Here is a 23,925-nt window from a genome sequence, read left to right as displayed (position 1 = left end):
TTTTCATAACTCTGTCCTTGGTGAGCATCCCTTTAGCAAGGTGTCTTTCAAAAGAGGTTGATTGGCAGCTAAAGGCAGCCTTTGGGCTAAAGTAGGTCCCTCTCCTTGCTTACCAGGAGGTATGCTTGTTCCGTACAAACTCCCAAAAGGAACTAGCTTGTTCCAACCTGGTGTTGATTTTAACACAGGGTTTTTTTCCACCTCTCTGGGTGGATGATGTGATCCTGTAACAGTCTGAATGTATCAAGAGGTGTTGGGAAGGATGTTACTGATTCAGTAAAGCAGATATGGGAAAGCGCTGACTGATTTACTGAGCAAAGGGCCTCAAAACTAATGCTTTTATATATCAGTCAATATTTTAGAGCTATTAAGTATCATCCTTTAATATCCAGCCTTTGTTTCCTCTCCATCTAGATTTAGTCGGAGACTGGCAAAAAGACTCAAAATTCGCAGTGCAGGAATCCTCCTCTTAGGACACTGCAGCAAGGAGTGAGCTGAGACTTGCCAGGTCTGGGCTGATCCTTAAGACTCTTTCCTCCTTTCCAGGTGACCTCTTGCCATCAGATGGCATCCTGATCCAAGGGAACGACTTGAAAATTGATGAGAGCTCACTGACTGGGGAATCAGACCAAGTCAAGAAATCCCTCGAGAAAGACCCCATGCTACTGTCAGGTGAGGCTCTTGGCCAGAAAACCAAACCCATATCTGCAGCACCTGTGTGAAAAAAACACAAGGTTTCAGGTTGATTTGAAGTCTTGAGCCTGGCAGCATGGCCGTTGTGTTGCTGAATCAGTCAGAATGGGATCCTGATCCTGAACAAACCCGCATGGTGGGTGGGTGGATGGATGGATGGATGGCTCTAGAAAGTTTCCACCTGCCTGTGGCACTGCAAACCATGTTGCTCTGTTGTTGCTTCATGACCTGAAGGAGTTTCTATACCATGGAAGACTTGGAAACTGCAGTAGCACATTTCCAAGGTCTCCATTTGTCCAGGCCTTGTGTCCCATGGGAAGCCCTGCTCGCTGGTGAGCCTGGCAGCTCTGAGCTTCCATGGAAGGAGACATTTGAGGAAGGAAACTTCCTTCAGCTCCCTCCTGCAAGGTGCCGAGCAGTCCCATGTGGTCACTGCAGGGCTGGTCTGGGTTTGTGCTGGTGATGGAGAGGTGACTACTCCCATGTCCTGTTTCCTAGTCTGGGAGGCAGCCAGCATGCTGTGTTTTTGGAAGGAGCTGAGAACTGTGTAATGATGTCCTGTCCCACCATGGCTTTCCTGTTGTGCTAGGTACCCACGTGATGGAGGGGTCTGGACGGATGGTAGTGACTGCCGTGGGTATAAACTCACAGACAGGAATCATCTTCACTCTCTTGGGTGCAGGAGAAGGAGATGAGGAAAAGAAGGTGAAGAAAGGTAAGGAGATCTGTTGAACCTGTTTTCTCCCTTCCTTTTGCTTTTCTTCCCACCCTGGGAAGCATCCAACAGTGTGCAACAAGCTATGGCCACGTCCACGGGACGCAGTTGTGTGTTAGTACACGACCCAGGCAGGTACACTGAGCTCCGAGACAACGCGGGGGAATCCCTCTCTGCTCCTGTTGGTCTGCAGCCTAGGGAAGATGCTGCATGAGAAAACCCTCTTGTGCACCCAGACTGCGGCTCCTTCCTTTGCTCTTCAGCTCCTCTAGGACATGGTTTCATCTCTCTTCTCTAGCCAGCTGCAGCCTGGAGTTGCAGGGTGGGGGTCAAGGCCCAGAGGGAAAAGTCACTGAGAGCGATGCCCAGCAGTGCCTTGGCATGGTGCTCATTGCCCACCCTGTGGGGGGAAGGTGAGTCCTGGTTATCCGAARGATGTTAGTCCATCCAGCGCCTTGAAGACTTTGCTGAACATGTCTGCTGGTGTCCCCTGAGCTACACAGGGAAGGAGTCAAAGTGCAGAGGATGGGAAGAGGGAAAGGAGGGTTTTATGTGCCTGTTGGGTGGAGGATAGGAGAGCAGCCAGYTGGGCTGAGGTTCCCAGCCGTGCTGGGACTTGAATAGCTTCCTGCCTCGGCTGTCACRTCTTGCTGCTTATTTCCCTGCTCTGCACCAGTCCTTCTCAATCAGGAAGGGTTTGGAGCCAGGTTTGGGAACCTCCTGTGCTCCTCCGTCTCCCCACGTCCCTCTTCTGCGGGTCTGGGCTCACAAAGTGTTGGCAGTAACGAGGCGCGAAGAGTTGGCAGCAACGAGCTGCAAGCTGGCATTGCCACTGCGCTGGGTGCACAGACGTCCCCGGGTGCCGGGGAGCCCTGCCCGGGAAGCGAGGCCAGATGGGACAGAGGCTTGCGGGGCCTCTCCTGGCAGCCGCTTCGGCTCCGGGCTGCGTGTGCTCTGCCTGCCTCCGACCCTCCTCACCCAGCACAGGCGATCGTGGCGCCGCGGGMGGCTGGTGCTGGCAGCAGCGCTCGCGTTGCATCTGCTTCCCAAACGGATGCAGCAAGGTAGCCTCCGAGCGGGGGATGAGGGAGCACTGAAAGCCTGCCCCTGCCCACCAGCCAGGGCCCAGGAAGCCAGCTGCAGCAGTGGGGGTAGTTTGGGGGTAGGGGTTGGCTCCGGAGTATCCAGCTGTGGTTTGGGGACTGCAAAGCTCTTAGGGTTTCCCACCATCTTGGCGGCTAGGTAAAAACAGGGATATGGGGTGAGATGTGAGAACGGCTCTGCTGTTAGAGCTGACCAGCAGCTTAGGGCACGGGTGAGACTGGCTCCTGGTGGCAATCTCCCTCTGCTGGCGTGCAGGGGGGTTTAGGAGGTGCAGGGAAGCATCGCTGCAGACCTAGGGAGCTGCCCCCCTTCTCCCGCCCTCCTCCCTCCCTGTCAGAGGGGACAGAGCGGAGCTGGGGCGAGGACCGTTGCGAAAGGAGCTTGGTGCTGCAGGGTAGAAGGACTCCCTTGATTGCAGCGAGTAGAAGCCACATCTGAGGTCTCCAGCAGCTCTGGTGAGATGTGGGATAGTGAAAGCAAACAAACAACGGGCTCTCCCCCGCAAAAACGCTCTGGTGCTGGTGTGGTTTCTTTTGAGGATGGTGCTTGGCATTTTCCCTGCCCCCGGCCTGTGTCACTCAGCCCCACGGCAAACCTGGCTCTGTGCCCTGCACTGGAGCCTTGGCAGCCCTCAATTTGGGAGCAAAGGTTGTGGAGGGGGGGGTGATTTCACCGGCGCATCCCTCGCTGCGATGCTGGGAGGTGCGATGGAGGGAAGGAGAAACCAGGTCTCTAGCGCGTAAACTCCTTGTCACGCAAGGCAGTGTTGCAGAGGCAAGCGGGGTCTTCCGTGCGCGGGGCTGTGCACGCACACAGGCAGAGCGCCGCGGCTCTGCCCCTGCGGCCCCGTGCAGCACCGTGTGCCGATAGCAGGCAGAGGCCGGTCCGCATCTCTTGGACAGATCCGCTTGCACCCGATGGCAGCGGGAAGCCGGAAGCGCTGGCGTTCCTCGTCTTATAGCAGGTTTTAGCAGGTGCTTTGCAGATGGGGAAGCCCAAAGCACAGGGGGACACAGCATTCGGGAGAGCCAGGAAGCGCCCAGCGCTCCTGCACGTCCCCCGTGCTGCAGCCGCCAGCAGTGGTGCTGGGGTGGAGGGTCCCTCTGGCCGGCAAGGAGACCTGGCCAGCCGCCGGTGCCGAGGGCAGGAGGCACGTGCGGTGGCATCCAGGAGGCGACCGCAGCTGTGCCGAGGCCCTGGGACCGGCCACCGGAGCAGAGCGCGGCCCCTCGGAGCAGGGTCCCTCCAGCCGGACGGGGAATGTCGAGATCCGTGTGCTCAGCCCTCCACCCTTTCTCTCTTTGAACAGGTAAAAAACCGGGAGCCCCCGAAAATCGCAACAAAGGTAACCAGCCTCTCCATCCTTTGAACCAGCACCACACTAACTACCGAGCATTCCTCCTTCCTTCTTCCTTCTTCTCATGAGTCTGTGCTCTTTGCTCCGGCGGCCTCTCGCCTCCTTGTCCGGGAGAGGGTGCAACGGTGCCCGCAGCCCTTTCCCGGGGTAGCCTCGTCCCTGTTAACGTGGGTCGCCGCCTGGGTCTGGTGGCTCCAAATCCTTCRGATGCCCGTCACCGCCGTCCCGCTGCGGGGTCTAGTTTGGGCACGGCCGGGGAAGACGCGGCTCCCGTCCCGGGCGGTGGGGAGGGCTGAGCGGCTCCCGCCGCGGGGCTGTTGGCGCGGCTGTTGCACCCTCTCCTGCCGTGGCCGCCTCGACTCCGTGAGCGTCTCTTCGCCCGTGTTTCTCACCCTGTTCTTTGCAGGCTGTGGAGGAAACCCATTTCCACACCTCTCTCTCCACCTCTCTTTCTCTCTCCTCTCAGCAGTTTCCCTCCTTCCCGTCAGACTTGTGTCCGGGTGCGTGTTTTGTCCGTGTCGGGGTCTGTCGTAACGTTGGAGGTGTCCGATCCGAAGCAGCCGCGACCTCCCGGGTGCCTCTAACGCTCGAGCGGCGGCAGCCGGGAGGGGAGCGGGTGCCCGGCGCTAACGGGGCRCCGCTGCCGCTCCCAGCCCCGAGCAGCTGCGGAGGAGACTCGCGGGGGGAGGTTTCCGCCCTCTTCCCATCCCTCTGCAAAATTTCCAGCCGACCTGGGTCTCCCTCGTGCAGGCCTTTAGCTGGGCTAGGACATGGGCTTTTAGGCCAAATTATAGCAGCTGAAAGTCTCGGACGCTAGAGCGAACGCGGCGGATGGCTGGCAGGGCTGGGTTCAAGGAGCTGGTTCACTGCTCTTCGGTCAACTCCATGCGAATGCCTAACCTCCCCCTCATCTCACCCCCCAGGCCCTCTCGGTAGAAAGGGATTTCCGCCGAGCTGCCAAAAGGGTATTAGGGAGGGTATCCAGCGCCGCACGTAGAGCGAGCGGGGCAGGGAGGTCCCGTAGCCTCCAGCGCCTGCTGTCACGGCGCTGCTTCGGGGCCGAGGTGCTTCGTTTGCTGGGGCAGGACACCGAAGGGGACCGGAGTCTGTGGTGGGGCTCAGACCCAACTCCTTCGCACGTGCTGCAGGGTGTAAAGCAGCCTGCAGGAGAGGACAGAAGAAAGCTGACTGCACCCCGAAGGCCTTGCCAGGGGTTTCTCGCACCACTGCTGTAGAGAGGTGTCACTACTGCTGGGGACAGTCCTAATTAGCCCATAGCAGTGTCCAGTGTCATCTCTGAGGATCCTTTATTTAAAGGACTTTGGAAGCACAAATCCACCTCCTGCCCCCTCTCCCAGGGTGCAAGTATCCCTTGGGGGCTGTGGCCGTGGGGTAGACGGTAGAAGAGTGCCCCTTAGAGAGGCCCCTGGGACTGCGAGGTTTCCGTGCGCTCGGAGGCGTGTGTGTTGCAGGGAATGTTTTTTGCTCTGGGTTTTCTCTTTCCCACCACCATCTTTCTCAGTGGTGTCCGAGAGGTTTTCCTGGTCTCTCTCCTATTCACACGTGGTGTCTGTTTTGCCCTGGGCTGTAGCTAAAACTCAGGATGGTGTGGCCTTAGAGATCCAACCCCTGAAGAGCCAGGAAGGGGTGGAAAATGAGGAGAAGGAGAAGAAGAAAGTGAAAGTCCCCAAGAAGGAGAAGTCTGTGCTGCAAGGGAAGCTCACACGCCTGGCGGTCCAGATCGGGAAGGCAGGTGAGTTGCGGTGGCTGTGCAGCCCAGCACGAGCCGTGACCCCAGAGGTACGGCACATGGTCTTCACCAGAGGTCTTGCTGGAAATGGCATGGTGGGACAGGGATATCCCTTCCCCCAGCTCTGCAGGGGCACTGGGAATTCCTTGGACTCTTCCAGCCTTGGATCTCTACATATGCTGTTGTGTAGACGATGCTCTCAGGGCATTGGAAGGTGCTAGTGGCGCTGAAGTGCTGCAGCAGCTTCATGTGGGTCGGGGGACTGGGCTCCACTGGCTTGCACACCCTCACCCCTACCTCTGCCTCTTCCCCCAGGGCTCATCATGTCAGCCATCACAGTCATCATCTTGGTGCTGTACTTCGTGATCGACACATTTGGGGTGCAGGGCCGGCCCTGGCGGGCGGAGTGCACCCCCATTTACATCCAGTACTTTGTCAAGTTCTTCATCATTGGTGTCACCGTGTTAGTGGTGGCTGTGCCCGAAGGGCTCCCGCTGGCGGTCACCATCTCCCTGGCCTACTCTGTCAAGGTGAGGCTGTGATACAACAGGATCCTTGGGGGGTGTGAAGGAAAGTTGGGCTTTTCTCTCTAACCTTTCTGATGCTGGTTGTGTTGCCTGCTGCAGAAAATGATGAAGGACAACAACCTTGTGAGACACCTGGATGCATGTGAGACCATGGGCAACGCCACCGCCATCTGCTCGGACAAGACAGGCACGCTCACCATGAACCGAATGACCGTGGTGCAGGCCTACATGGGAGACACCCACTACCGCCAGATCCCTGACCCCGAAGCCATCCTGCCCAAGGTCCTGGACCTCATAGTCACTGGTGTTGCCGTCAACTCTGCCTACACATCCAAGATCCTGGTGCGTCCCACCCTACTCTCAAACAACCTCTGGCCATTGGCCTGTCCCTGCAGCTCCTCTCCTGCTGTACTGAGGTTTGGCATTGCTTTTCCTTTCTCCCCTCCAGCCACCAGAGAAGGAAGGGGGGCTACCTCGGCAAGTGGGGAACAAGACCGAGTGTGCCCTGCTGGGTTTTGTGCTGGACTTGAAGCAGGATTACCAGGCCGTGAGGAATGAGGTGCCTGAAGAGAAGCTGTACAAGGTCTACACCTTCAACTCAGTGCGCAAGTCCATGAGCACGGTGCTGAAGAACATGAACAGCGGCTTCCGCATGTACAGCAAGGGAGCCTCCGAGATCATCCTCCGCAAGTAACCGCCCTTCCTTGCTACGCGGGTCTTCTCCCATGCTGCCTGGTCCGACGGGCCTTTGTGCTGCCTTCTGGCACGAGCTCATCGGCTTTCGGGTCCCCGTGCATTGTGGAGAAGTTCTGGGGAGCAGTGGGATGGAGTGTGCCAAGCCCCGTGGAGCAGGGAGGGAGCAGGTGATCGTGGGATAGTGCTGCCTTGCAAAGTGTTTTACTCTTTTACTGTGGCTTTGATAAAGCACTAGGGAGCTATGGGTCAGAGGGATGCCCCCATTTTACAGATGGGGAGCTGAGCAACAAAGGGAATGGATTGCTGGAATTAATGCTGGGTGTTTCCTGAGCACCTTGCTAAGCAGGCCGCATGCCACAGCTGCATCTCCTTTAACCTCCCCTCCCTGTCCTGGCATTAGGTGCACCAGGATCTTGGACAAGAATGGTGATCCCCGGGTATTCAAGTTAAAGGACCGGGATGAGATGGTAAAGAAGGTGATTGAGCCCATGGCCTGCCATGGGTTACGGACCATCTGCCTGGCCTTCCGCGACTTCCCTGCTGGTGCCGAGCCAGACTGGGACAGTGAGAACGAGATCCTGTCCGACCTGACCTGCATCGCTGTGGTCGGGATAGAGGACCCCGTCCGGCCAGAGGTACTGAAGCCCCAGCACAGCTGTGGCTGTCCGATGCCAACRTTTCTCTCTCATACCTAGGCAGAAGGACCTGGTGGCAGGGTATTTCCATGCTGAGTTTTCCCCCACTGGTGCCAGGGGTCTCTGCATGAGCCAGATTGTGGTTCCACACTCGTTTGAAAGCTGCACAGAGACACCAGAGACACTGTAGGGTGTTAGAGGAGGGCAGGACTGGTCTCCACCCCTCCGCTAACTGGTTCCTCCCTTGCAGCTTGCTGCCCCCTCCTCTGCCGCAGGGTGATGGGCAGGCAGCTGGGCTAATGCAATCAGCCCTCCGATACCTGCCCTTTGATTACATCTTGAAGCTTGCCCCCTGTGCTCCTGCTTTCCTTACATCTTTTCTTAATTAGACGTTGAAGTATCTGGGCTTGGGAATTGCATTACAGATACCCTGTCTGCACTGGCTCTGGAGGCCGTGATTCAATTTGCTAATTTCTCACTAATATCCTCTTCCCCCCACCGCTCCGTAATAGATAAACCCATTAGCGCAGCAACGTGCTGCCGCAGCCGGAGCGGCGGCGGGGGGTGAGTCTGCTGCCGACCCGCCGTGCGGGACGGATGAAGTGCCCCCATCTGATGGATTGCGTGACAGGCAGGAGGCAATGAGGTTACCTTCCCCCTGGGGCAGGGGCTGGAAGATCTCGCGCTGTCTGCGCCAGAGGACCCGCTCCGAATAAGCACACGAGTCTGTCTGGAGCTGCGGAGAGGGCAGGATGCGGCTGCGTGCCGGAGCAGCCGGCCAGCCCCACCGAGAGCTGGGCAGTGTCCGCAGCGGGGAGCAGGGGCAGGCAAACCTCCCTGGTCCCCTCTGTCGCTGGGGGCTGCCCTGTAGCCCTGGGGAAAGACAGGGGGGCCGTTGAGCCGTTTCTGGGGAGGGGGTCTCGGTTCAGTGGTTCGTCACCGAGTCTGAGCGCAGAGCTGAGCTGCTGGTGGATGGAGGCTGCACTGCTGGTTCGTGGCTCTGCCAGGGCCCTTTCCAGACCCAGTTAAGGAAGGTGGGAAAGAAGCCCCGTGGCTCTCCYGTGAATCCTGAAATAGGGATGCGTGTACATGCGTGTGGTCCCTCCTCCTGCCGCCCCGATCACTGCTGGGCAGCAGCCTGGCTCCGCGCACCCAGCCTGGGATGTGCCCCTGCCCTGCACTGGGTTGGGAGGGACCCCCAGCTCTTCCCTTCGGGTTATTCCCACCCTGCTGGCAAGCACACCTGCATGATCCTCCCTGGCCTGGGCTGGCCGAGGTTCCAACCCAGCTTTCCAGTGCTGGGAAGCTGGGCCGCTTTGCAGAGAAGTGGAACAGCCACCTGATCTGTCCTTGGGCACGGTCCAGAACCTGCCTTAATTCAGCTGCTCTCCAGCCAGGCCTCCTCCGGCTTCCAGGAGCTGCTCTCCCTCGTCTTTCGGCGGAGCCAGGGCCTCGCGCCCTGAACACGGGCCAGGTGCTTGGTCCATGCTGCCCATCCGCTGCTCTGACTCCATCTCTGCTCCCCCAGGTGCCAGAYGCCATCCTGAAGTGCCAGCGTGCAGGCATCACCGTCCGGATGGTGACAGGGGACAACATCAACACTGCCCGTGCCATCGCCACCAAGTGTGGCATCCTGCTGCCGGGAGAGGACTTCCTGTGCCTGGAGGGGAAGGAGTTCAACCGGCTCATCCGCAACGAGAAGGGAGAGGTGGGACAGCAGCCCTGCACCCGTTGCCCGCTGCCCCGTGGGCTGGAGCAGGCTGTGGTGCAGCACCCGGGGACACGGCAAGCGCAGGGCTGTGAGGGGCACCCGTGGGCCCAGCTCTGCGGTGGGTGTGGGTAGCGACGCTGTGACAGTCCCAGCAAAATAACCCACTGAATCTGGCTGGGTTTTCCTCCTCTCCTTGCRTAAAGGCAGCTGGTTGTTCTGCCTGCTGCGATCCTTTGCCGGAGCTGCTGCAGGGCTGTCTGGGTGGTTTGAGGTGAAGGTACTGTCCCGTTTGGGGACAGCTCTKCAGTGGGGCGGGTTTCTGGGTGTCCCTGCCCATCCTCACATGTGCCTCGTCCCGCAGGTGGAACAAGAGCAGCTCGATAAGATCTGGCCCAAGCTGCGCGTGCTGGCCCGCTCCTCCCCGACGGATAAGCATACGCTCGTGAAAGGTGAGTGCAGGCATCTTCCCATGGGCGACTTCTCCCTCTGCAGGTCTCTCCCTGGCAAACATATCGCCTCTCCCCACCTCGTGCCTCCRTTTGAAGAGGGAGAGCGTTACTGGCCTCCTTCTCCAGAGGCGCAAGTCTTCCCGCATCCTGCAAGGCCCCGGCTGCGCGGCCGCTCTCGGGCAGTTGTTGCTTCCTGCTGAACTGCCTCACCCTGCTCTACCCGGGTGCTTTTGCAGTCTGTGCTGGGAGCCTGGCCTGGGACTTCTCTACTCTGAACTCCTTGTCCCTGTTTCAGGAATTATTGACAGCACTGTTGGCGACCAGAGGCAGGTAGTGGCTGTGACAGGAGACGGGACCAATGATGGCCCAGCTTTGAAGAAAGCAGATGTTGGATTCGCGATGGTATGGAATGGCAGTGGGGTTTCCATGGGGTGTTTCCTTGCTCTGGGGGATGTTCTTCGCTCTCTAGTGTGACCACYGGAGCATGTGCTGGGAAACTAATGTCATGTTTCAGTTATTCTGAACACTTAAATTATTTCTGGACTTGTGAAACTCTCTTCCAAATCTATATAATGGCTTAAAAACAAAGAAGAAACCCTCTTTTGAGAGATGATACTGGATCATTAGCAAAAGATTGCTGGAAAACAGTCCTCTGGTAGCCTGGCTTAGGGGTGGACTTCTCCAACCCGCCTAGAGGGACCTTGACAAGTTGAAGGCAACGCAGAGGGCTTGTGGAGCTGCCCAGAGTTCATGCCCTGCAGCCAGTGCATGCGGTTGAAAGCGGTGACCTGCCTGGCCTGGTTTCCTAGGTGTGAGGTCCAGGAGAGCGGTGGGAGCCCAGTAATTCAGTCTGACTTGGTTTATCTCTGCAGTTCTTCACCCAGGCTCGTAATGGGCAAGCCAGGCTCCTCGTGTGGTGCTAGCACTAACTTGGGAAGTTTATTTGCAGTGAAGGACTCTGATCTCCAGTTTGTTGCTTTGCTTTGCCCTGCCTGGAAGAGGCAAGAAAATAAACCTGTCAGTTTTAACTGGTTTCCTGTGAGTTGTTTAGGTTTTGGTACGTGAGCGGAGCCAGCTGCTGGAGGGTGCTGTGTGTGAGCCTTTGTGTGAAGCTCACGTGCAAATGACAATTTTTGGGTGGGCAAGAGAATTTTTAGGAAGCTGTTAAAGATCTGAGTACAGTTCTTCAGCTGGAATAGCAGAAGGGTGTCTCCTCCCTCAGTAGCCGTACGTGAGGGCTCTGCATGCCCCCAGTGCAACACGTGCAGGATCAGCCCTGACCTGCCGTCGGGCTTCTCTGGGAGCTAGGCACTGCGCGGGGCTGGGCTCGCTGCCCTTGCTGTACCTCCGGAGAGCAGGGATCAGCCGGCACGCATGCTACCTGCGACTGGTCCGACTTCACCTTGCAGCTCATGCCCTACAAAAGCCAGGGATTCCCGTCTGAGACAGATCTTGCAAATCCCAAGAGAGCTTCCAGCAGGAAGGCACCGGGGAAAACGGCTCGTTACGGGGCATCGGCTCCGTGCGGTGTAGTGCCTGGCGAAGGCAGATTGCRCGCAAAACGGGCGCCTCTCAGTGCCCGCGATGAGAAGCGCAGCGAGCCGAGTTGCCTGCGTAGCTATTGCCGTCTGGCGCTGAGAGGCCGCAGGTGATTTTCTAGAGGCTGCAGGTGGCTGTGGAGCAGATCTGGTGGTTGGAGCTCGCTGCGGGGCTGCCGTTTGCTCCGGATGGGGGGAGTGGGCTGTGGTGGGGAGCCTGTGCCAGGCAGGAGCGTGGGGTTYGGGCTGTTGAGCTCTCCTGCTCCTTTGGGAGTCCTGGCTCTCGCTCGCAGCAGAGATGTGCAGCCAGGGACCACAGTGTTTCCAGGCATAAGGAGGAAGCAGCTGCTTGTAAGCTGTTTTCCTGCTTTACCGCAATGTGGCCCCTATGTGAGAGCACTGACAGCTTCAGGCTGAAAAGCTGCACTGATTCAGAGCCCCAGGCGGGAGGTGAGCTGGTGTCCTGCAGCCGTAGCAGAACTCAGGACTGGCATCGGGTTTCCCTGCTCCGAAAGTGGGTCTGGTTTCCACCTCCTCTGGCTCCAGCAGATCTTTGTCTCGGGGCTATTTCTGGGAAGAAGCAGAGTCCCGGAGCCGGGATGGGCAGCCCGGAGCTTGCCCAATGACTCACCACTGCCACTTGTTCCCTGGCCCTCAAGGGCATCGCAGGCACAGAYGTCGCCAAGGAGGCTTCAGACATCATCTTGACGGACGACAACTTCACCAGCATTGTCAAGGCGGTGATGTGGGGGCGCAATGTCTATGACAGCATCTCCAAGTTCCTGCAGTTCCAGCTGACCGTTAACATCGTGGCCGTCATCGTGGCATTCACGGGTGCCTGTATCACACAGGTACGGGCAGCTGGCTGGGCACCCGGCGCGGCACCCGGGGTTGGGCTGGCTCAGCAGAAGGAAAGTGGAGACTCCAGTCAAATGGGGAGTGCAAAGAGGGCCATTTAGGTAGCGTAACGAGTTGTCCCTCCTCTCTCTACAGGACTCTCCCCTGAAGGCTGTCCAGATGCTGTGGGTGAACCTGATCATGGACACCTTTGCCTCCTTAGCCCTGGCCACAGAGCCCCCATCCGAGTCTCTGCTGCTCCGCAAGCCGTACGGCCGCAACAAGCCGCTCATCTCCCGCACAATGATGAAGAACATCCTGGGGCATGCGGTGTACCAGCTAACTATCATTTTCACGCTGCTTTTTGCAGGTGAGGCCCCAAGCAATGGGCAAGGGCAGACTCCCAGGCCTGCCTTGCTGTCTGTCTTAGACCTCCGTGAGCTGCAGAGCGCAGCCAGCCCCACAAAGGCAGTGCGGGTCTGCAGGCTGTGTTTCCTTGCCTCCAGAGCAGTGTTAAGGATCCTTGTTCTGAGCAATTGCCCAGTAACCCCAGGCCAGCCAGGACAGAGTGTATTTATTGGATGGGGAGTCGTGTATGCTGGTGATAATGAAAGGATTCTCGAGGGTGTGGGTCTGCTCTAGGTCTCGCTGGGTGCAGAGATGGTTTTAGCCAGTAAAACAACTTTTTAAAGTTTTTAAAGAAACAGGTTCAGTGGGGCTGGCATGGGGGACTCTGGCTGGGTCAAGGGTTCTTCAGTAATAGGCTGGGATTCTAATTCCACCTCCACCAGTGCAGAGCCAAAGTGAGGAACAGGATCTCATCTTCTCCTCTTTTCTCCACCCTTCCTCATCCCTTCCCCAAAACCCCTCGTCTGCTTAGGGGAGAAGTTTTTTGATATCGACAGTGGCCGGAACGTCCCCCTGCACTCCCCACCCACTGAACACTACACTATCGTCTTCAACACTTTCGTCATGATGCAGTTGTTCAATGAGATCAATGCTCGCAAGATCCACGGGGAGAGAAACGTCTTCGAGTCCATCTATCGGAATCCCATCTTCTGCACGGTGGTGCTCGGGACCTTTGCAGCTCAGGTGAGGCCATGGGAGCAGTGTGGGGATGGATGGTGGGGCGGGAGGGGAACTTTGCAGGTAGGACCCGTGTCTGCCACCACCTCAGCCCGCGACTCTCAGTTTTTCCCTTATTCTTCTCTGGCAGCTTCTTGGTGACACAAAACCTGACGACTAGGGTCTAGAGTGTGTTGGGAGATCCCAGGGCCAGCCAGCCGCCGCTATGGTGTCCTGTAAAGTTAGTAGCATAGATATTAGGTTCTTGTTCCTCTTGTGATCCCAGGGAGGGGGAAAAGATCTGTGGCTTGGGGGGACCCTTTCTTCCCTTGGCTGCCCCAGTGCAGCCCTCTGAGCTCCCTGGTGTGTGACTTGTTCTCTCCTGCGCTCTAGATCATCATTGTGGAGTTTGGTGGGAAGCCGTTCAGCTGCTCTGGACTCACCCTGAGCCAGTGGTTCTGGTGTGTTTTTATTGGAGTGGGAGAGCTCCTTTGGGGTCAGGTAAGAGCCAGCCTAAAAAAATACCACGTGCCTCCGTGCCATGGCATACTGGCAGCCCAGCCTGCCTTTCCCTTCCCGCTGCCTAGCTGCACTTGTTCTCTCCAGCATATATTCAGGGCAGCTTTGGAAGGGGGGCCATGCTCCATCCCCATACCATACCAACAGTAAGGAGAGGTAGTGGCTGATATTCCTCATTTCCACCCTCCTCACAGTGTCCTCCAGCAAGGTTTCTCATCTATTTCTGCTGTGTCTCTTTGAGCCAGTTCTTGCGCTGTGGAGCCCTCGAGCTTTGTATTGAGGCAGGGGAGCAGGGCTGTGTCTGCCATGGCCTCACAGAGACATGGGCTTGGACCCTCTCATGCATGCAGGAGGCCACGTTTGCAGTGGCCGTGAGAGGCGGGCTGCTGGCCTCATGGTGGCTGTGCGCGTGGACAGGAGTGACGCTGGAGGGGTGATTGGGGACACCCTGCATGGCTGAAAGGGGCTGGCCTCTCTCAGCTGAGTCCTGGCAGCTCGCTGCAGGAATGCTCCCTCTTGGTCAAGGCTGCTGGCAGTGGGCTTGGTACTGCCATAGCCTGCAGGCTAAGGAGCCGCTCTCTCCCTGCCTCTCCACAGCTGATCTGCACTGTCCCAACCAGCCATCTGAAGTTCCTGAAGGAAGCTGGGCATGGCATCACCAAGGAGGAGATCCCAGAAGAGGAGCTACCTGAGGACGTGGATGAGATTGACCACGCTGAAATGGAGCTGCGGCGTGGGCAGATCCTGTGGTTCAGGGGCCTCAACAGGATACAGACTCAGGTACTGCGGGGCAGCGGGTCCCACGGGCTTTCTCTTCTCTCTCTCTTTCTCTCTTTCCAGGGGCTCTATCTGGAAAGAGGCGACTGTTGCTGCTCAGAGGATGCCATCACCTTCTGGGCTAGACTTTCCCCACCATCTGTGCCTTTCTGGGTCTCTCTGGTTGGAAAACCAGAACAGTCTGCCTTTCTGGGACAGCTTGGGGTAGGGGGGAGATACTGGTCTGTTCTGATGCAGAACACTGCATCCTCCAGCCCTGCACAGGTCGGTCCGCAGGAGGCTTTACGTGCTGGCGATTGGCACCTCGCTCAGCAAAGAAGGGGGTTCAGGAGCTTTGTGGAGGGGCCTTGGGGCCCCCCCTGGGTTTACTGAGTTATGCAGTGGATTGGTGTTGAAGCTGCTCTCAGGGCCATTGCTGGGACACTGCTCCTAGACCTCAGGAGATGTTCTGGCTGCCTGTGCCCCATGTAGGGCTCCGTCCTGGCGGTGCAGGAGACGTTACAGCACATTCTGGGCACATCGGAGCTTGGCTGTGTGCTTTCCCCCCTGTGCCCACTTTGGGGCCTTGGCCTGAGACTGACTTCAACTCTGGGTTTGGAATAACCCAGAGACGAGGCCATCCCGAGCTCTGCCGTCGGGGCAAGGGACCTGCAGCACCGATGAGAGATGGAGCACGGAGCAACTGGGCATCACTGCTGTCCAGTTCCTTGTCCTCTCTCCCTCTTCTCAGTGGGGAAACTGCTCTGGGCTTGACCAGCCAAGTGCAAATCGGCCTCGGACAGTGTCTGAGCTGCCGGGAAAAGGCTTGCTTTTCTTGCTGGGAGGCTGCTGTTGCTGTGTGATGGGTGACGCTCTGGAGAGTAGCAGCTGTGATCCCTGATCTCAGCTCCCGAGTCATCAGGGTTGATGAAGGACCTTTTGAGCCTGCCTGGCACCCTTGGTTCTCCCAGCTGCTGTGGGCGCTGGCATGTTCCCAGCAGTCCCCTCCAAAGCAGCTGTTACAAGTGAGCATCACTTCCCTCTGCCCTGGTCTTCCCTGTAGCGTTTGGCCTTTCTTGCTGGGCCCTTTCCAGGTCTTGCTCCTCCGCTGCTCTCTGGCCTTCCTGAAAGCCCTTCCGGCCAAAGGTTCTTGCAATTTCTCCCTGCCAGCTCTCCTGGCTCTTCATGTGGTGCTTTTGGCCCTGCAGCAGAGAACGAGTGGAGAATTGGTTAATAGTGTTTTTATGTCAGCTGCTTCACCCTGGTACAATTTTTCCTGAAAGTGTTTGGGGGAGTTTTTTTGGTGCCCCTGCCAACAATTGGCTAGTCAAGCCAGGGAGAGCTCCCTACAGCAAGGTTGCTACCCCTCTTCTTTCCTCAAGGTCTGGGGCAGAGCTGCCCCTTGGAGGAAAGCTGCAGGTCCCCAGCAGCCGCTGGCATGCCGGGCTGCTGCATTACCCTGCATTACCTTTGAGTCCTTCTCCTGCGGCCCTCCATCAAATCGTCAAAACTATCAAAATGGGAGGTGGCCCAAAGCTTTTGGGTCCTGATGTTGATGAAAACTGTTGATGTCCTGAGCCATCACTGCTCAGTGTCGCAGAAGTGCCTGTAACCCACATCTGCAGTTCTATCTTCTTGCCTTGTTCAGGGTTCACTAAAGCAGAAATCCCATTTCTTCCTTGAAATTGCCACCCCCAAGACAACAGGCATTTGCTCCTCTCTGTTCATCTCTTGCTGTAACCCTGCCAGTGCTCCCAGCAGGTTGTTCAGCCTGCCTGGCATGGAGCAGCCGTCTTGGTGCTTCTGCAGAAGTGCAGGATATATGGCTGTGGCAGGGGGACCATCTCCATGGCTTCGGTTTGGAGAGATGATGGGAAGGGAAGACTGTTGGACAGGCCCATGTCACAGTCTGTGGGTGCACATGAGACGTACGGCATTTACGGGCTGGGCTGAGTTTCCCCAAGTGCTGATGCTGGCTCATCCTGCCAGGCTGGTACGTTGTTCCCTGCCCATTGCAACCGGGGCACATAATGAGGGCGAGGTGGAAACCGGGCTCTTCTTGAGGGACCAGGGCGCTGCTGCTCACAGCTTGCATCTCCGCGGCGCCCAACTTCACAATCTGGCTCGCTCACATGAAACACCTGCTGGGAGCACCAGGCTGTTTCAGAAGCAATCCAGATGTGTTGGAGGTATGGTAGGTATGAACCTCTGCAATACCAGAGGCTGCACGTGCCTTTGGTTCTGGGTCTGCCCTCCGAACCACGACACTCTGAGGTATCTCTCCTGGTAGCCATGGTGGACCTGTACTGAAACAAGCTCTTACTGTTGCAACATGAAGAATGCTTCTGGACATTGCAACTGTTGGCAAGTCCTGGAGTCTCTTTAGCTACTCCCTTTCTGTCTAGGTAGCCCTGCAAGTTGAGCAGAGCAGCCTGCAGGTCAAACCTGAGCACCTAACAGGCCTCTGATAGGGTGTCCTGAATCAGCGTGCCTGAAATGAGAAGTGTAGGGTTCCTTGCTCATGGACTAACCTGGTGCGCTGGGGAAAAGAGGGTCTCTCCGTGGAAGGAGATCAAACTGGGCAAGGAGCAAAGCAGTATGTAAAATATCTACAGGGCGCACTAGAGCTGCAAGCAGGTCTGGCGGTGGTGCCCCTTTCCTGAGGTTTGCAGCAAGGAGCCATGTGGCCAAGGCAACAGAACGGGGAGGCGCAGGGGTGCGCAGTCTCCCACTTGGTTGTCTGGCACATGGCGGATGGGGAAGGTCCAGGTGTAAAGTGTCTGGGAATCCTGGGCATCCGGCTGCTGCTCAGTCCCTCCTGCCTTGGAGCACGTCCACAGACCGACGTGGGTGCTTCCTTGCTGCTTCCCCTGCCCGCCCCTGCCAGCTCCGCTTGGTACACGAGCCCTTTGCTGAGCTGCGACCCTGGGAGAGAGGCTGAACGTCTTCAAGCACGGCTGGCTGCCGTGGGAGCTGTGGGCGCGTTGGTGCGGCTCAGGATTCAGCTCCCCTGGCCATACGTCCCGTGGGATTGAGGGACCAGAAACATGCTCCCAGTGCAGTTTTCTGGACCGCAGGCTGCTAGCTCACACCTCTGCCCACCCTCTCTCTCTCTGCTCCTCCTGCGGACTGTGGGACTATCCCGAGGTGTCTCCTGTTACACTCCCTCCCACCACGGTCTCTCTTGGTGGTGGTATAAGCCATGCACCTCACGTAACTGAGAGCGAGGCCGAGGCTGGAAGCCGACCTCTTCTCTGCTCCTAGAAACACCGGCCAAACCCGGTGCAGGTGCATGGGAACGCGGGCTGGGGGGCTCTCATCCCTCCTCCCCACCTCTCCGTCCGTCCTTCTTCCTTCCTGTCCGTGCGTGTGTCTGCCCGGCCTCCCTGCTCCCCTCCGCTCCGTCCCCGACCCCTCTCCCTCTGTCTCTGACCGGGGCGACGCTATCTCACTCTCTGATTCTTTACAGATGGACGTAGTTTACACATTCCAGACCGGCGCCTCCTCTTTGCAGGGAGCCCTCAGGAGACAGCCTTCCATCGTGAGCCAGCACCACGATGTAAAAAATGTTTCTAGCCCAACCCATGTAGCTCTTTCCTCCGTCAATTCCACTCCCACCACTTCTGCTGTTGCTGCTGCTGCTGCATCTCCTCCTGCGGGCAGTGAGTGATAGTCTATTACAATGCATGACTTCTAATAACCACAGAGAGCACTGCACCAACCTAACCCAGCCTGTTCTCTCTCCCTCTAACCTTTGACCGACACACTGATTTCTAAAATGAAGGATGGGGCGGGAGATCATTTTTAATTAATTTTTATGCTGTCGCATCTTTAACAAGGTTATGATACTTTCTGGTCCTTCCCCTCCCTCCCCCCTCCATTCCTTGTTGCTTCTTCTTTTACCTCTTCTCCTCCTTTGCAGGACTGACGTATGAGTTCACCCTCCTGAGGGGTGCAAAATTGGCAGTTCTTGTTAAAAGAACCATGCGTTTATGAGCAACTAAAAGCACTGCTGTGAAAAGGGAATGCTGCGTCCAAACGCCGCAATTTCTTCCCCGTGCGGCTCTGCCCAGCCGGGGAGGGCTGCGCTGAGGAGAGGGGCGGCTTTACCAAAGCTGCAAATCCGCCTGGGGGCAGAGCGACCGCTCAGGCCTGCCCGCAGCAGTTAACGTGCTAGCGCGGGTCGGCTGAGCTGCGGTAACGGGCTGCCTGCATGCTCGCTGCCTCTTGCACGTGTGTGACCAAAGGCAGCGGCTCCTGCCTTGGCGGAAAGACTGGACCGTGTGTGAGAGCAGCCGGTTGCCGTGGCTCAGCTGGAAGGCAGTGAAGCACCAGGGCCGCTCTTAAGTCGCTCACCTGCAGCTGAGCCCGCTGTTCCCGAGCTGGCCTGTAAGCAAGCAGCCTCCCGTGGCCCGCGTGTTAACTTGCATGCTGCGTGAGACGGAGCCGAGCCCTCCCGGGCGCCTCCGTGCCGAGGCCGGCGGCGAGCTCCCGCACGCTGAGCACCCTTGCCTCGAGGCCGGAGGCCCCGGTCGGGACAGCACTTAAGCGCACGTGCTGCAGTTAAGCACACATCCTCGTGAGGAGGAACACACACACACACAGACGTGTCCCCGGCCCTGCGCTGCCCTGGACCCCCCCCCCAGGGCACTGCGCAGGCATCGCCGAGTCCCCTGTGGTACCCAGAGCATCGCTGTCCTGTTACAGCAGGCAGTCGGTGCCCAGCTGGCTTCTCTGTTTCGCCCGCGTTGTTTTTCAGTGTACGTGGAGACGCGTGACTTTCCGCGCGCAAACTGAGAAACCATGCTCGGAAAAACATGGCCCTCCTGAACATCAGTCGCCAAGCTGGCTCCTGGGTCTAGCTGTGGGTTTCCAGACCGAGGAAAACCCCTCTCGCATATAATGCCCCCCTCCATGTTCATGATGAGCTGTATATACGGGCCTGTGAGCATGCGAGTGCGAATTCTCTCCGCAGGGCTTTGCCAGACTATGAGTAGGTAGTGCATCTTTCTTGGATAATTGGCTTTTTTTATTGCACAGTCATTTTCTTTGTTCTTCTCTTATTAAAGAAACACCCTTGGCGACTTTTTGAATAGCTTTCAGTCTCCACTGTTTATGCATTGTGGGAGAGAAGAGAGAATTTCTGATAATTTTTGTTTTCTCTCTATTTAGCCAACACTGATGCCTGAATTTTATTTTGCTTAACCCCAGTGTTTCTGAAGCAGCGCAGCTGCCTTCTGTTCCCGTCTGCATCTGTGCACCACCACGACTTTCTAATTGGAAGAAAACCTGCTTAGAGGGATATCAGGGTAGTGGGCTTGGGTGGACAAGACCAAAATGCACATTTTCTTGCAGTGTGTGCATTAATGTTCTCCCTGACTTGCCACAGGGGAATAGATAACTTGGATAGCATGTGCCCTTCCAGACATCAACTTTAYCAAAAGCTAACCCAGGTTGCTAAGTCTTCCCTCTGTTTTCTGTCTATACTGTGCTCTATTTCCCTCTCTGCTGCTTTCCTTCCCTCTCTCTGAGCTCCACTTCCCTGAATACAGATTAACAGAGTCCCTCTGTCTTCCACTTTATTTCTGTGAGAAGAGTTCTCCTGGGCTAGACCTCRGAGCCCCGAGCGCTGCGTTCCTGTTGGGTGGCGATGGAAGAGAGGGAAGTGTCAGGAATGAACCCCGGGATGGTTTGCAGAGCTAAGCGCTGTCTCAGTTGGGAGTTTTGCCCTGGTTCAAGGCAACTGGTCCCCCTGCAAGCAGCTGTTCAGTGGTGGAGCTGATACTGGCTTCCCTCAGAAGATGTAATTTCCGCCTCCGTGCGAGCAGTGGCTTTTACCCAGCCCAGCACTTCGCAGTGCTGCAGCTACTCTGTGGTCTGAAATGGGACTAGATYCCAGGCTCGGAGGTTTTGGACAGAGGAGAAGTAACCCTGACGGTGGGCAGGGAGGTGGGCATTCATCTTACGTTTGTCCGAGCAAGTCCAGTTTGCCAGTGCAGTGTTTGTGTCCTACTGTGCAGACTTCAGTTCTGCTTTGTGCGGAGAAGTTTCCCAAAGGCTGCTTGGCCACAGGCTGTGTCAAACAGTCGGACTTGCTGTCAGGCGGCAGCTGTTTGTGCAGGGTTTCCAGAGCGTGCTGCCGCCAGTCTGAGTACTTGCGGTTAGGAATGAAGTGTGGGTGAGAGGCGTTATTTAGGCATGTCTGAGGGCTCAGAGGAAATCAGAGGCTCTGAAGAGTCGGGAGGTGTTTCATCAAGAGGTTTCTGGTGAGAGAGGCTGCCCCTTGTCTTATTGCCAGCCCAGGCGAATCGTCCTGCGTCCCCTCTCTAAAACACAGGGTTGGTCAGCAGCCTAGGAAAAAACTCTGCAAGAAAGCCGATCTGTTCTGAGCCTCCATGCTTTGGCTTGTTTGGGGAGAGGATTTGAGGAGGGGGTTATTTTTGTTTGCACTGCCTGGCTTATTCAAAACACATTTCCTTGCTGTTGAGTGCCTTTGACAAGGGAGCAGTTATTCGTTGTACATCAGAAATTAGTTGCTGACAGAGACTGAGTCAAAATTAGAATATCCGAGGAAAGGTGTAGCAGAAGTTATTGAAGGAGCAGCAAATAGAGCTGAAGGCAGGGATGTGTTAGGCTCTTGGCTTGCCAGTGCTTGGAGAGGTGGTGGTGCAGGGAGGGCTTTTGTGAAGTTACCCCCTGCTCTGTCAGAGCTTGTGCTAGACTAACCCCTAGTTGCTCTAAAAGTCACCTAGGCACCCATTAGCTTGTTCAAGCTGGTTGTTCTTGGTTAAGCTGATTTTGCATACTGCTTTTTAGGGGGTCAGTGCTTTTATTTGTCAGTGCTTGCAGTTGCTGTTCTTGGGATATCGATGAAAGGACTTGTGGTCAGTCTTGGTGGAAGCTGGCCTGCTCAGCTGTCTCCCTGGTCCTGTGCCTTGACACTAAACACTGAGTTTCTCTAGGATCTTACTGTGGTCATTAGTGCAGCAATACACTGCTCTGAATTCCTGTTTCCAACCACGTAAACTTTCCATTTTCACAGGCCACCTGGTGCTCCAGTGTCATGGGGGTACCTGGCCGACGCTCATCTCTTTGTGGGTGTCTGTCATCCAGCTCGTGTATGTGTGTGCCTGTCCCTGTGTGTGTGTGCCTGTCCGTGTGTGCGAGAGCTGGCTTGTTTCTAGCTGGGATGAGCTGAGCCTGTGCCGGTGGGATGCCACATTGCTGCCCACTGTGGTGCGGCACCATCTTTGAGCCAGATGGAGAGCGGACTCAGGTGGGCATCCCTCGTGAAAGGGGACCCGTGGAATATCTTGCAGGTAAAATCTCCAAGGTTTCAGGCACAAGGTTCTCCTCTGAGTAACGCCTCAGGTCTGGTTTTGTGAGTGCTGTTCTGTTGTGCTGAGACCAAAGATCCCTAGGAGGTTCTCGTGGGCTGTGTTGGTTGATGGTTTCACTCCTAGCCTGTCCGTGGTACCAGACCAAGGTGGATTGTTTAACCTGGCTCATCCCCTCACCTGGAAGGGGGGTGTCATCTCTGTTCAGGTGCAGATCTGCAGCCCGTTCTCGAAGGACTGGTAAAATACATACGTATTTTTTTTATTTGCCTCATCAGCTTGCAGGGGGATGCTTGCATCATTCTCCCTCTGGCAGCTCCGCATGCTTTCTGCTCCCTTGGGTGCAGGCTGAGTGATGGGGAGGCTCTGGAGGGTATAACATAAGGCTGCTGTGGAGGWGCATCCTTTTGTTGGATTTGCAGGTCTCCTCCTTCTTGTGCCCCAGTTCAAGTCCACTGTGAGAGCAGGCAGGGGACATGGGTGGGGACTCGGTTTCTCGGGCGTGGGAGCAGACAGAGGTGACTCATGACCAGCGGCACTTCACCCTGCCAGGAGGCAGGAGATGGAGCAGAACAATTGGTGTGGGTGAAGGGAGGCTCGCAGGCTTCCCTGTTGCGCCCAGGGCTGCTGAGTGAAGTCTTATGGTGGTTCGAGGGCAGTTCCTTCAGAGAGGAGGAATCTGAAACAGATCTCTTGGCCCCAAGCAAACTCTGGTTAACAGAACAAAGACTTTTATTGCTTCCATAAGATATGTGAGAGCTTATGCAAGATGTTTGGCCCTTGCTGACAACTTCTGCTAATAGCTCCCTCCTTCAGAAAGGGAGGGGAGAATCCAGTTTCCAGGTGACTGGAAGGGTGACACAAGCCAGAAGGGTGCTGATGTGACCTGCCATGGCAGGATGGGGTCCTCTCTGCAGAGAGGCTGCTTGCTGGCTCTGGACTGACAGCAAGTCAGCAGGGAGAGCATCAGCATAAGGTGCAGTGGAGTAACTCGAGGGATGCTTTGGAGGGCACTGCATGGTGGGTAGCTCATGGCTTTGCAATGAAAGGCAAAGCCATATGTGTGATTTCACCAGGTCCTCTACGGCTTGGGAGGCCTTGAGCTGCACGGTTTGTGGGCTCTGCATAGAAAGCCCATGTGTTGCAAAGCTCTCATTCAGTTTACGCCTTTTGACATCTTGTGGTTGTAGCCCCAAGTCATCCATGAGAGCTGGAGCGCTCTTCTGCACCTGAGGTGCACGTGTTGGTTGTCTCACGCATGCCAGCGTGTGCACATCTCTGCGATTTGGGCGCTGGGGCGAGTGCGGCTGCAGTGCTGAGGCGGAGAGGTCTGCTGCAGCTGCACAGCGTTGCCTCCTTCCCTGCCTCTTCCTTTGCTGGATCTGACGTTTGTCACCCATCTGACCGCAGACTTGACTGCAAGGGACGGTGAGAGCTCGAAGAGTTCAAGGCTGGATTTCCAGAGGAACGGGAGGGAGAGCAGTGAATCCAGTGTTAGCTGCCATCCCGGCTTGTTTCCAGACCTCTCCCTTCCAGTGCAACGGAGGTGGCAGTGGAGTACCTTAGCTGTCCAAACTGGGCTCTGGATCTCCTGCTTGTAACGCGTTGAGCCTGGCTTTTGGCAGTGCTGACAGCCTGTGTGTTTCACGGGAGCGGCGAGGGGCTAGGCTTTCGAGCAAGGTTTGGGATCGTTTTTGGTGCAGAGCATCCAAAAGAATAGCTGCCTTTGGAAAGCTTTGGATTTTCTTCAGCATGTTGGTGTAGGGAGGGACCCGGAGCGCCAGCCTGGGATCTAGGTGGCAGCAATGCGGGGAAACTCGCACAGATCTGGCTTCCTTCTTGCATGTTTAGCTGGGTCCTGTTTTACTGTTCATGGCATCCACTTGGACCCTCTGCTTCACATGGGCTTGAACAAGTTTGTGACACCTTTAAGCCCATTGCTTTCTATAGGTCTAAAAATGAAATAGAATAAACAAATGCATCACTCCCACAGTAGAGTTTTTGCCTTGAAGTGAACCCACTGTGTTTGTCTAACCCACCTTTTTTGAGTTGTAGTTCCACTTTTTTGTCCTTGTTTTACACACAGATGCGCGTGCACACACATAATGACAACTAATGCATTTTGGCTTCCATTCATTCGAAGTGACCTGTTTGAGTTTTTTGTGTCTTTTCTTGCAGCTTCTGAAGTCGCCCCATAGTCGGTTGATTCCCCATCACACACCTAGTGCCTGAGTCT

The 23,925-nt window shown here is 56.5% G+C and overlaps 1 protein-coding gene across 1 annotated transcript in view; it reads left to right on the top strand.

The window, feature by feature from the left end:
* Positions 1–23,925, top strand: part of ATP2B4 (ATPase plasma membrane Ca2+ transporting 4) — a 32,483-nt gene that overhangs the window by 5,723 nt on the left and 2,835 nt on the right. The window contains exons 4-19 of the mRNA XM_026077111.1: positions 547–672; positions 1,283–1,408; positions 3,822–3,857; positions 5,461–5,622; positions 5,935–6,149; positions 6,246–6,488; positions 6,595–6,836; positions 7,243–7,477; positions 9,006–9,185; positions 9,550–9,637; positions 9,933–10,039; positions 11,835–12,026; positions 12,169–12,382; positions 12,893–13,104; positions 13,471–13,578; positions 14,194–14,376. Coding sequence (XP_025932896.1) covers positions 547–672; positions 1,283–1,408; positions 3,822–3,857; positions 5,461–5,622; positions 5,935–6,149; positions 6,246–6,488; positions 6,595–6,836; positions 7,243–7,477; positions 9,006–9,185; positions 9,550–9,637; positions 9,933–10,039; positions 11,835–12,026; positions 12,169–12,382; positions 12,893–13,104; positions 13,471–13,578; positions 14,194–14,376 — 2,669 coding nt within the window. The remainder of the gene's footprint in view (positions 1–546; positions 673–1,282; positions 1,409–3,821; positions 3,858–5,460; positions 5,623–5,934; positions 6,150–6,245; positions 6,489–6,594; positions 6,837–7,242; positions 7,478–9,005; positions 9,186–9,549; positions 9,638–9,932; positions 10,040–11,834; positions 12,027–12,168; positions 12,383–12,892; positions 13,105–13,470; positions 13,579–14,193; positions 14,377–23,925) is intronic.

This window comes from Apteryx rowi, unplaced genomic scaffold, assembly GCF_003343035.1.
Source record: "Apteryx rowi isolate R43461 unplaced genomic scaffold, aptRow1 scaffold_45, whole genome shotgun sequence".
In the NCBI taxonomy this organism is placed as follows: Eukaryota; Metazoa; Chordata; class Aves; order Apterygiformes; family Apterygidae; genus Apteryx; species Apteryx rowi.
Note: the sequence above shows the minus strand (reverse complement) of the source record. Positions and strands in the feature narration are given on the sequence as shown.